The sequence below is a fragment of the Myxine glutinosa genome, chromosome 3, assembly GCF_964187855.1.
Source record: "Myxine glutinosa chromosome 3, kmMyxGlut1.1, whole genome shotgun sequence".
Lineage (NCBI taxonomy): Eukaryota > Metazoa > Chordata > Myxini > Myxiniformes > Myxinidae > Myxine > Myxine glutinosa.
Genome location: NC_136263.1, coordinates 196,366,687 through 196,380,032, shown reverse-complemented (window position 1 = coordinate 196,380,032; position 13,346 = coordinate 196,366,687). Strand labels below are relative to the sequence as shown.

The window sequence follows — 13,346 nt, the reverse complement described above, 5'->3', positions numbered from 1 at the left end:
TTGCATGTATGTTGCATAAGGGTCCTATTTTTCAAAAAAGTTGAAGAGTTAGCATCTTTCCGAATAAATAAGCAACATTATCGACATGGCAACCAGATCCTTACACAACTATCCTCCAAATGTTTACTTTTTGCCCCAGTCTCCTATCTAGCTTTGGTTTAATTGATAAACATTTCAATAAATTTTGTGCGAGATTAATTCCTCGCACTCGATGAGCATGAACTAGCACGGTGTGGATAAAAAGTCCAGATTTTGTTAATGAGATGTTTAAATTAGGATTCATTCAAGTGCAAGGTGTGACACGGCATTGATAAGTCACACTCTGCAGGTTAACTCCCGATTCAGTGAATAGTACAAACAGTTCGGTTAAACAAAACATGTCCCAGAAATGCTTAAAGGGGACCAGCCTACCTCGGCCTGTCTCTGGATGGGAGCGAAGCGTGGAGATTGGCGACCGTGTGGTTGAGGCAGACCCGGGTCTCCCAGACCTCGAACCTGACCACGACCTGGGGTCTCGAGGTCGGAGGAGCGGCGAGGAGGAGGTGGAGGTGCCGCCCTTAGGTTCGAGTGGCTTCGATGGCGCCCGTTACGTTCTGTGGTGGCCGAGTAAATGGGCAGCACCACCGTGTCCGGTTGAATGCTTGCGGAGATACTGTTGGAGCGAGCTAGCCGACTACCCCTGCAGGTCGCACACAACATCCCAAAACACGATCACTTCCTTCCTTGTATTGCATTGAATGTCAAGATTGATGGTCGGAAGTATAATAATGGCAGTGCAAAAGAAAAGGAGACAACAATGATATACAACCAGTAGAACAAGGGAAACCTATGAAAATACATGTGGTGGACTTGCCATGTTTGCTACAAGACCGAAGGCCTGCTGGTTAAATTTCCTGCCTTAAGACCATAGGATCCTGAGTCTGACCCCTTATTGTGCCATTAAAACAAGCATTGTGAGTATTGCGCTGCAATACATGTCCCCTACCGGCAGTCTGTCGTCCGGAAAACTGTTGGGGAAATTACCAAGGGTTATTTACCCACAGGTTCCGAATCGTTCCCAATTGCTAATTACCTCAGGACGGGCTCACCTGTGATTCGCACTCGGGACTTCGATTTATACACCTTGCAGACAGGTCAGCAGAAGCACGAGAAAATAAGTTGTTGATAAAGAACCTTTCGAGTCGCTAAATATCAGTAATTTATTATATTTTCCGGTTCACGATCAATGATCGGTGTATATATAAATGTTGCTCAGCTTGGCTCCGCCACTCCAGAAAGCGTGCGCTGTGTCACGCTGACGTTCGCGAGACGAGGCTGAGGGCGCGCGGTGCGGCTTGAGGAGAACTCGAGAATAAACAAGAGATATCCATTTTTAAAATATTTCGTTTAATTAACGATATCTGCCAAACCACGTGCCCTATCGCAAATTCCAAAAGGACATTTTAGTAGATTGACATGCTGAACAGATATGTGAAGTTTCCCCTCGATTGGATCAAAAATGAGGGAGGGGCTCGGTTTTAAAGGTTCATGCTTAAAAACGTCATAACTCAAACCATGTGACGCATGACGTCATGCTCGTTGACCTTTTTGCTCGTCATGGGTATGCGATTCTGCCTGCAAAGTTTGGCATCGATCTGTTCAGCCGTTGGAGAAAAAGGGGTTTTTGTGTTTTCACGAAAAACAATATGGCGGCCGAACCACGTGACCTGTGACGTCATAATTACCATTAAAATATTCTACAGACCGAGTCCCTCCTATGGTGAAAATTTGATCTCAATCGGTCCTATTATTGCAGAGAAAATCTTTTTTTAAAGGAAATTAAAACTTAAAATGGCACTGAGTTAAGGATCATCGGAATTATCAGAATTCCCAAAGTTCAAAGTGCATAACTTTGTCAAAAATGATCGAAACGTCGTGAAGTTCGAACTTGACCTGTAGCTTATCATGAGGAAACCATGTGCCAAGTTTGAAATCTTTAGCGGTAAGCGTTTAGAAAAAAAGTCCGGAAAACTGTTCTTTGCGTGATGGACTGACGGACAGACGGACTGACGGACGGACGGACGGACGGACGGAGGGACGGAGTGCAAACCTATAGTCCCCTCCGGTGTACACCGGTAGGGGACTAATAACACCAGGTGCATTGACTAAGATTGTCATCATTCCAAAGTTGGCAAAATGAGTATCACCTTACTGGGAAGAATGAGCCATTTGAGTATCCTGGGTTGGAGTGGCGATCCATCCAGGATTGTGCCCCCGAGCCAAGGAAAAACTTCCTCGGCCGCCCTGTATGTCTGCAGACGCCAAAGGAGTTATTCTTCCTCTTCTTCTACCTGACCAATTTTAGAGTAATCTCCAAAAACGAAACTAGAAAGTTTCTGAAAATGCAAAGCTTGTCCGCGTCCGTTTGAAATCATACGTCTTCTTCTTCCCCTTCTGCTTCTTCTTCTTCCATAAGCTCAAAATAACAAAAACCGTAAAATAAAAAAAAATACAAAATGTAAGTTGATGATTTTATGCAGCTTCGACCTTTGAGCTTTCGATCTAAAAAAATAATCAGCTTGCAGCTTTTGATTGGTGAACCAATTTTGTGACCCAGTTTGCAAATTCTTAAAATTCCTGGTCAATCGGGCTGAAAATTGACGATTTTATGTGACGCTGACCTTTGACCTTTTGATCAAAAAAAAAAATTGACTCCTACCTTTTAATTAGTGAAACAATTCAGTGACCCGATTTGCAAATTCTTTAAATTTCAGGTCAATCAGGTGAAAATTGGTGATTTTATGCAACCTTGACCTTTGACCTTTTGATCTAAAAAAAAAAACAATCAGCTTGTATCTTTTGATTGGTGAACCCATTCAGGGACCCGATATGTAAATCTTTTTAATTTCAGGTCAATTGAATGAAATTGAGGATTTTACATGATGCTGCCCTGTGACCTTTTTCACCTTTTAACCAAATTATTACGTAATTTGCCTTCTCCATATTCTCATAATAAAGCTTTATTGAAAAATTGATGACAAAACTTGAAATTTCAGGTCAATTGGATGAAAATTGATGATTTTAGGTGATGTTGACCTTTAACCTTTTGGTCTTTTGACAACATTATTAATTTGTCTTCTTCGTATTATAATAATAACGATTTGGTGAAAATTTCATGATAAAACTCAAATGGTAAAATAAGTTACGGCCTGCACACACACACACACACACACACACACACACACACACACACACACACACACACACACACACACACACACACACACACACACAATCACACAAAAGTGATTACAAAACCCCGTCTCTTGCTGCGCAGGGGACAGACTAAGAGGTAGTTCAAATTTGACATGGACTATTGTTTTTCAAAGGTAGAGTGATGAGTGTAGATTTAGAACTTGTGAAGGTCAGGCCTGTTGGAATTTACAGACCATAGGCCACACAAAGTGGCCATGATTGCCAGGCAAGACATCTATATCTGACTGGTGGAGTGAACATTAGTGCTGGTGGCATCGCATCGTTCATTCATGACGAGTTGCAGTAAGAAACAAAACTCAGGTGCACTGGTCACGATGGAGGTGGGAAATATACGCTCGGTCAATAACTCACAAGCATCATCAGTCTCGTCCCAAAGGGGTTGCAAGACTATTGTAACACCTGTGTCTGTCTGTGTACCTGTGTGTGTCCATGTCTATATATTTTCCCTTAAAAAAAATTTTCTTCACAACCGCTTGTCCGATAGATGTGAAACTTCAAAAATAGGAGGGAATCCCCATGGATATTTTATTGATCACTGACGTCATAGGTCACATGGTATGGCAGCCATATTGGGTTTAAGGGAATTTTTTGGACATCTCCGAAACCGCTCAACGAAAAAAATTGAAACTCGGCATATGTGATTAACTCCCCATGGGATATATAGGGTGATAACAATAACGTCATTGGTGAAGTGGTATTCCAGACCTGGATTTTAAGAATTTGCAGATTGGACACTGAATTGGTTCACCAATCAAAAGCTAGAAGCCAATTGTTTTTTGTTTTTTTATTATCAAAAGGTGAAAGGTCAAGGTTGCGTAAAATCACCAATTTTCACCTGATTGACCTGAAATCTAAAGAATTTGCAAATCGGGTCACTGAATTGGTTCACTAATTAAAAGGTAGGAGTCAATTGTTCTTTTTTAGATCAAAAGGTCAAAGGTCAAGGTTGCATAAAATCGTCAATTTATTCTGTAGGTTTGTAATGGACAATGGTTGCACGTCCATTCTCTTTGCCCGAAACATTAATGTCGAGAAAGGTGAGACAATTGCTGCACCTGAATGCACCTGCAATACCGATATAATAAATAGCACCGCAAAGCAGGCATAACCCCTCAGCCCATGCATGGTGAAAGGAAGCATTGATGATAATTTGTTATTTGAAGCGAAGTTGTATACCGAGTAGGAACTGCAAGTAATTAAATTTTCGCCCATGAACCCATTAACCAATTTCTCGCCCATGAACCTTCCTCTACTCAACCCCAACACACACTGCAAAAATGGATTTAATCGGACAAGCCCTTCTGCTCAAAATTGATGGAAACCAATTTCAAGATGACTACCGTGGCGGCCATATTGAAAATCGCAGCGCGCCCATTTTCGAGAGGAACCTTCCTCTACTCAACGCCAACACACACTGCAAAAATGGATTTAATCGGACAAGCCCTTCTGCTCGAAATTGATGGAAACCAATTTCAAGATGGCTGCCGTGGCGGCCATATTGAAAATCGCAGCGTGCCCATTTTCGAAAGGAACCTTCCTCTACTCAACCCAAACACACACTGCAAAAATGGATTTAATCGGACAAGCCGTTCTGCTCGAAATTGATGGAAACCAATTTCAAGATGGCTGCCGTGGCGGCCATATTGAAAATCGCAGCGCGCCCATTTTCGAAAAGAACCTTCCTCTACTCAACCCCAACACACACTGCAAAAATGGATTTAATCGGACAAGCCCTTCTGCTCAAAATTGATGGAAACCAATTTCAAGATGACTACCGTGGCGGCCATATTGAAAATCGCAGCGCGCCCATTTTCGAGAGGAACCTTCCTCTACTCAACGCCAACACACACTGCAAAAATGGATTTAATCGGACAAGCCCTTCTGCTCGAAATTGATGGAAACCAATTTCAAGATGGCTGCCGTGGCGGCCATATTGAAAATCGCAGCGTGCCCATTTTCGAAAGGAACCTTCCTCTACTCAACCCAAACACACACTGCAAAAATGGATTTAATCGGACAAGCCGTTCTGCTCGAAATTGATGGAAACCAATTTCAAGATGGCTGCCGTGGCGGCCATATTGAAAATCGCAGCGCGCCCATTTTCGAAAAGAACCTTCCTCTACTCAACCCCAACACACATTGCAAAAATGGATTTAATCGGACAAGCCGTTCTGCTCGAAATTGACGGAAACCAAAAGTTGAAGGACGCCCGAACGTCCGTCTGCCCGCCCGCCCGGACGACGCCCGTGACGACAACACCCCTTAATCCATTGGGCTGAGGGGTGAAAACGGCTTAACAACCTCCTGCCAACAAAACAAAAAAAACCCAAGAAAAGATCCTGTTCACATCCCATTAACCTCCGAGGCCACTATAAAAATGCTTTGTTTCCGTATTATACTCTCTTTCCGACAAATGACAGTCCTCTTGACCTTTAACCTCTAAACACTGACCCTTCACCCCATGACGTGCAAATATGAGTCATTCTCACCTTGCGTGTTCCTTGACCCATCCACCTTGACACTCCCACCCTATATCAACCCTTACATCTATCTCTCGTCTTTTTGCTCCGATGAAGGGTTAGTGCTCGAAACTTCAGCTCCCCCTTGCTTCCCACAGTGGTTGGCATACCTCCATCAACGTGCGGTTGATTTCATTCAGTGTTCTACCTGTCTGCCAACGCAGACCGAGACGAGACTTCACGAGCAAGGTTAGTTCTTCGTTCGGTTTTCTGGTATAGTTCTGGTTCCGTCCTTTGCATCGTCTCAAAATGGCAAACAGTTGAGATGACGGTGAAACCAAACTTGGATATTATCCACGACTAATGGTAACACCGGCCATGGTGTTATACACTCTCCTTAACCCCTTGGTGAAACTCCAGTGTGATTCAAGGATCTTCAGGATGATCAGTTAGGCTGTCTGTACATGTGTTGTCCATCTTAATTCTCTGAATATAATCGACCATATAAAACACAATGTCAGTTTGTGTGTTTGTACAGATGTCTGTCCCCCTTCATAAGGTAAGATTTTAAAGGCCAATCTTTTAACTTTTAACAAAAATGTATGTTTACTACGGTGTTGTATAGCAATGAGGGCCCACACGCAGGCTCTTCAGCTCAAAGGTTTTTAATGGCGTCTCCTTTCCAACTCCTCACCACAGCTCATACACGTCACTACCGGTTACGTCGCATCCTTTCCGGTTCATCGTGCATCTATATAATAATAGCGTAAGGACTCGACTTTGTTATCCCTTTTACGCCGCACCCAGTGACCCGATGCCCACGGCACTAATGGATTTACGATCTACGAACCGCGCTCTTTGTTTATCACGTACAGCCATACTCGAAAAATCTGAATTAGCCGACGTTGGGGCCCAAAAGCATCCGATTAACTGTCGATACGACGCCATCTTACGACGCCATCATATTGGCGTCTGCTGGGCGAAGGCGAAGCAAGCCGTCCGCTGATTGGACAGTCGAAGGCAACAGCAAGCCGTCCACTGAGTGGACAATCCCAGAGTGGTGCTATGCCGATTCCTATTATGAATCCATTCATTTTTCAAAAGTATATCGTAGCGTTGTCATTTAAGTAGATTGCAATAAATACGTTGTTCATATACGCACTCTTCATTCTCATCTTTCTTCCTAACTCTTACTCGGACAAGCAAATCCCCTATGCCATCCATAATGGTACACTCTATCCATACACCACATCCTCCCTTCCGTGGATGTTCCCCGGGTTTCGGCTAGTTCATTAATATTCATGCAAATTGCAATACTACATACAGTCTATTTGTGCGGATAAAACAAACTCGAAAAATTTTTTCCCATAAAAAAATAACTATATCTCTTCCATTGGAAATGTAGACGTTTATGTGGAAACTGAGCCTCAAGGGCGGTGTACAGAAGTGTTTTATTTTTATTTTTAAACAACAAATACAAGGCACAGGGAGGTGAAATTCGCTGCACATGATGTGCAACACATGCAGAGTAAAATGAGTGTTCATTTACATCCATATAATGTCAAATAAATGAAGATGGAAGCACACCTGACACTAGGCCGAGGCTTCAGCCTTTGCCATGCTCACGAGGCTCCACCGTCGGAGAAACTGTTCCACCCCGTCATTTTTGATGGGCTTTTTACAAGTCACTATATAAAAGGAACTCAGTCGCGGTGTACCTGTGTCCGTGTCCGTGCGTGCGCACGGCCATCAACAATTGTCCTAATCAAGCAATAACGGTACCCCCTACACAATCAGATGCTAGGCAATCTGCAAACAGTATGATATAGTTGAGTAACGTTACGATAGATGGGCCGGTTCCAATTTACATTAAAACAAAAACTCTTCCTCCTTCATCTTCTTCACTTATAATAATGTTGAGTTTCATTCAATCCCGTTACTCATATCAATTAGATTCAGAAAACACTATATTCAATACTTTTCTTCCAACATTTCATTCATATAACAGTAATTTATCACCCAATTCAAACTATTTTCTGATCATACACCGCCTTTTAAAGCATACGGCAATCTATCTCGATTCTATAACATTGCTATTCCCATCAGTGAAGCGACGGGTCTTATCTTCTCGTAATCACTATAGATACACGACAGGAAATCAAAAGTTTTGAAATAAGAAATAGATTTTCCTCATTTTGTAAGTTTTTTGATTCTAAGATTTCAAATTATCACAATCATAGCCAAAGGACACGTTCACTGAGAGAAAGAGATTAATCTGTGAAAAAAAAGGAAAAAAAAAGTACCATTGTGGCGGACACAAGGGGCAATAATTCCGCGCACCAGTGGGTGGCGCGAGCGTCCAGGCGGGAGCGAAAGCACATGCCCCGCCTTTCGACCGATCGGCCACGCCCGGGGACTAGGCATGGCCTTGGCACATATATGCGGGCTCTAAGCTCGAGCCCGCCCAGTGCTGAAGTGCGAGCTTTCAATAAAGACTCTTTGTATTACCAACGCATTGTGGCCTACCTCTCTGGCAATCGAGTCGTGTGTGCGCAGCACCACACTGGTGACCCCGATTGGTTCAGCCGTTGCTGACCACCGAACGCGCCATGGCTACCAACGCCGTCGCAGTCAAACTCCCCGAGTTTTGGGAAGCACAAGCCGACGTTTGGTTTTTGCAGGCCGAAGCTCAATTCCAACTCCGAGGCGTAACGGCGGACGAGACCCGGTACTAGCACGTGGTCGCCGCCCTCGGGCCCGGCACTACCGCCCGAGTCGTGTCCATCCTTCGGCGCCCGCCGGGCGACAACAGGTACGAGGCGCTCAAACGTCTCCTCATCGCCACGTACGGGCTGACGGAGATCGAACGGGCCGACCGCTACCCGGTCCCGCATATCCAGGACTTTTCCACCCGGTTGGCAAACACGACCGTGTTTTCCAAGGTGGACCTCATCCGGGGCTACCACCAGGTCCCCGTCCAACCGGACGACGTCCCGAAGACGGCCATCATTACCCCTTTCGGCCTCTTTGAGTTCCTGAGAATGCCTTTCGGGTTGAAGAATGCGCCCAGGCATTCCAACGGCTTATGGACAGCATCATGCGCGACTTACCTTTCCTGTTTGTCTACCTGGACGACATCCTGGTCGTGAGCGCGTCCCGGGAGGAGCACCTGCTCCACCTCCGCATGCTCTTCGAACGCCTGGGCCAGCATGGCCTAATCATCAACCCCACCAAGTGTCGTTTCTGCGTCGCCACCATCGACTTCTTGGAGCACCGCATCACCGGGCATGGGGCCGTCCCTTTACCGGCCAAGGTGGAGGCGGTCAGGGATTTCCCGTGGCCCCGCATGATCAAGGGGCTCCAGGAGTTCCTGGGCATGGTAAATGTTTACCACCGCTTCGTGCCCCACGTCGCCCAGCTCCTCCGCCCCTTGCACGAGGCCCTCCGGGGCAAGCCGGGCAAAGGTGACATCGACTGGTCGGCGCCGATGACCGCGGCGTTTGCGCGTGCAAAGCTGGCCCTGGCCGACGCCACCATGCTGGCGCACCCGGCGCCCGATGCACCGATCGCCCTCACCACCGACGCGTCGGACTACGCGGTGGGCGTGGTGCACGAGCAGTGGGTGCGTGGTGCTTGGCAACCGCTGGCGTTTTTTAGCCGGCAGCTTCGCCCGCACGAACGCCGCTATAGCACCTTCGACCGCGAGCTGCTCGGGCTCCACCTGGCGGTCCGACACTTCCGCCATCTGCTGGAGGGCCGCCCGTTCACGGCTTTCGTCGACCACAAGCCCCTTGTGTTCGCGATGGCCAAGGTCGCCGAGCCATGGTCGGCACGGCAGCAGCGTCACCTCTCTGCCGTGTCCGAGTGCACAACGGACATCCGTCACGTGGCGGGTAAAGACAACCCGGTGGCGGATTGCCTTTCCCGGTCCGTCATGCTCGCAGTCCACCTCGGGGTCGACTATGCCCGGATGGCGGAGGACCAGACCGCCGACCCCGGCGTCCAGGCCTTGCGGACCGCCGTCACGGGCCTCCGCGTCACCGAGGTGCCGTTCGATGCCGCGGGCGCAGCCCTCCTATGCGACGTCTCCCTCGCCCGGCCTCGCCCCATCGTGCCCGCTGGCTGGTAGCGCCCAGTTTTCGACGCCATCCACGGCCTGTCCCACCTGGGCACGAAGGCATCCCAGAAGCTCGTCGCGGCAAAGTTCGTCTGGCATGGCCTCCGGAAGGACGTCCGCGACTGGGCCAGGACATGCCTCACGTGCCAGCGCGCAAAGGTCCACCGCTACACCCAGGCCCCGTTGGCCCCGTTTGCGGTGCCCGAGGGTCGGTTCGACCACATGCACATCGACTTGGTTGGACCTCTACCCCCCTCGCGGGGGTTCACCCACCTCCTCACCATGGTGGACCGCACCACCCGGTGGCCGGAGGCTGTCCCATTGGCGGCGACATCTCCGGCTGATGTGGCACAAGCCTTCATCGCCACTTGGGTTGCCCGGTTCGGTGCCCCCTCGGACATCTCGTCCGACCGCGGCCCCCAGTTCACCTTGGAGCTCTGGGCCGTGGTGGCGCAAGGGCTCGGGGTGAAACTACACCGCACCACGACCTACCACCCCCAGGCCAATGGCCTGTGCGAGCGCTTTCATCGCTCAATGAAGGCCATGCTCCGGGCCAGCCTCCACGACGGCGGCTGGGTCGAGACTCCCCTGGGTACTGCTGGGCCTCAGGATGGCGCCCAAGGACAACCTGCGCGCGTCCTCGGTGGAGCTGGTCTTCGGGCAACCACTGCGGGTACCGGGTGAATTTATACCCGACCCCACGGCTCCTTGGTCCACGGCGCGACAGCGTTCCGCCCTTCGGGAGACCGCCGGAGGTTCGCCCCGGTGCCGACGGCACACCACGGTTGCCCGCCTTCCCACGTCGCCCCGGAGCTTCGCACGGCAAAGTACGTCTTCATCCGGCACGACGCCCACCGGGCACCACTACGGCCCCCGTACGATGGGCCCTTCCACGTGCTGGAGACCGGGGACAAATTTTTCACCATCGACATCGGCGGTGCCCCGGATCGCATCTCCCTGGACCGCCTCAAGCCGGCCCACCTGGGTCCTGACCACCCCCCGCATGCAGCTCTGCCTCCGCGTCGAGGCTGCCCCCCGGCGGTCGGACCCCCGGCACCCCCCCCCCCCCAGCCCCGCCGTCCCGCTACCCCCCAGCCCTGCACCCATCGCCAGGGGGCGTTTTGGCCGGGTCATCCGGCTTCCCTGCAAACTCACCCTTCAGGTGCGCGGGAATTCTGGGGGGGCACGTGTGGCGGACACAAGGGGCAATAATTCCACGCACCAGTGGGTGGCGTGAGCGTCCAGGCGGGGAGCGAAAGCACATGCCCCGCCTTTCGACCGATCGGCCATGCCCGGGGACTAGGCGTGGCCTCGGCACATATATGCTCTAAGCTCGAGCCCGCCCAGTGCTGAAGTGCGAGCTTTCAATAAAGACTCTTTGTATTACCAACGCGTTGTGGCCTACCTCTCTGGCAATCGAGTCGTGTGTGCGCAGCACCACACCATTCATTTTCTGAAAAAGAAAAACTTTCCTTTTGTCCTGAAACTCTCTTCCTGAAAGAATACTTCTTTTTTCTGTCCTGAAAGTCTCTTTTTGTCTTTCCTTTTGTCACTCTCTGCAGAACTGGACAAAATCACTGACTGGTCAAACAAGTAGAACATGTCTTTCAATCCTGACAAATCTCACACTCTCACTATGTCTCTCCGAAAAGACCGACTGGACAACCCTCCCATCCACTTTCTGAATAATCCTCTCCAATAAGTTCTGTCACTCAAGCTTTTGGGTCTCACTATCTGCCATGATCTTTCCTGGGAAAACCACATTTCCAATCTGGCCTCCAAAGCCAGTTTCCGACTCGGCATCCTCCGTCGTGCGAAGTCCTTCCTTGGCACACCTGAGCTCCTCACCACTTACAAGGCTTTCATCCACAGTTCAATGGAATACTGCTCTCCCCTCTGGGCTGGTGCTCCTGCCTCACACCTAGCTCGGCTTCACACTGTTGAAACCAAAGCTTTCAGAATCATTGGAATCTCCCGCAATGAAGCTATCTCTGAGGGCCTTTCACTCACTCACCGCAGGCAGGTAGGTGGTCTTTCTGTCTTCTACCGACTCCTCTCCGGCCTTGCTTCCCCAGCTCTCTCTGTGCTCTGTCCCCCAAATATTCCTACAGGTCGCCCAAGATCTGCCAGCAACCCTCTTATGGTTAAACTGCCAAAATCAAGGCGCTCTGCTCACCTTCACCCTTTCATGCCTCTTTTCTCCCGCCTCTGCAACAAACTCCCTCACTCTTTTCAATCCCTCTCCTCCCTCCAGGTCTTTAAAACAGCTGTTCACCACCATCTCTTATCTTCCACCATCCGAAACCTTGATCTTTTCTACCTCCGTTAATTCACCCCAGATCCACTTTTTTGAAATACCGACCTCTTTCCTGGAAGTCCTAGCAGCGTCCATGTGTTTTATACCTCTCTCACGCCCCCTTCCATGTGTCCTCCCCCCAAGCCCTCTCCCTCCAACAGATCTCCTGATGTCCCTGTTTGGGTCTTCAGGGTCTTTTGGTTCCTCTGCTGTTGTACTTGTGTGCTTCCCTCTCTCTCCCCATCTTGTCTCCCGCCCCCTTTATTTTATGTTTTGTGTGTCCCTTTTTTTTGTGATTGATGTTAGCTCTTACATGAGCCTCGATCTTGTATACAAAAAAAATAAACACCACAGCTTCATGTTTGAACAAGCCACAGCCTGTTTTATTGCAGTTTGGGGGTATTTGGGAGTCATTTCATATATGGATGAGAGTTAAAGAGGATTATTTCCACTTTGAGGAGAGTTTTAATATTAGTGTAAAGTGGTAATTCCAAACTACCAAAAGTCAAGAGTAGAAATATCGAAATGTATTTCCATGTTTATCACCAGCAATTGTCAGGGCCACAATGAAACTGCATGAAACAGATTGTTTGAACCTGCCACCAAAAGGCCAGGTACAGGTCCACAAGTTCCGCACCCCACAGTCAGTATTACACAAAGAATGGCTCTTGTGATGGAGTGAGAAGCTCCAGGCTCTCTATGGTAAATATGGATGCTAACGAGGTGTTTTGAAAACGATATTTCCCTCATGGCATCTTAACCGTGCCAGCAGTAAGGGAAAGAACAAGCGGGCCGTGACCTGCACTTGCAGGAGAATTACACAACATCGTACCTCTTTTCGTCCTCCACCTGGATGCCGATGGACTGGAACCGGTGGAGTTTTCTGCGTTCCACAGCCACTTCATGCGAGCTACCCGGGCTGTCCACCTGCATCAAAAATATTAATTTCATTCCACCGCATGTTCACAGTCAACGTTATTCCAAGATGGAAACATTTTGTCAGATATACAAGGTATCTGCATGAATAGTCTGCAACTTGTGAGGAAGGGGGCAGGGGGGAAAGAGGGGTGATAGTGAGGGAGGTGGGGAAAATACATTTTGTGCTTTGACTAACCAGTACAGCCGCTAACTACGGGAGGGGCAGGAAGGGTCATTCCTCTTTGGGGTATGTAGATTACAGTCGATCTATGGTCGGGTCGCAAGAACATAGGCTGTGTGT

The 13,346-nt window shown here is 48.8% G+C and overlaps 1 protein-coding gene across 4 annotated transcripts in view; it reads right to left on the bottom strand.

Moving 5' to 3' along the window:
- The window catches only part of LOC137422886 (disks large-associated protein 2-like), a 402,494-nt gene that overhangs the window by 33,947 nt on the left and 355,201 nt on the right, over nucleotides 1-13,346 (bottom strand). For all 4 annotated transcript variants that reach the window (XM_078774953.1, XM_068109517.2, XM_068109518.2 and 1 more), the window contains 2 exons: nucleotides 12,960-13,054; nucleotides 412-679 (listed from right to left, as the gene is read on the bottom strand). In XM_078774953.1, the coding sequence (XP_078631079.1) occupies nucleotides 412-679; nucleotides 12,960-13,054 (363 nt within the window). The remainder of the gene's footprint in view (nucleotides 1-411; nucleotides 680-12,959; nucleotides 13,055-13,346) is intronic.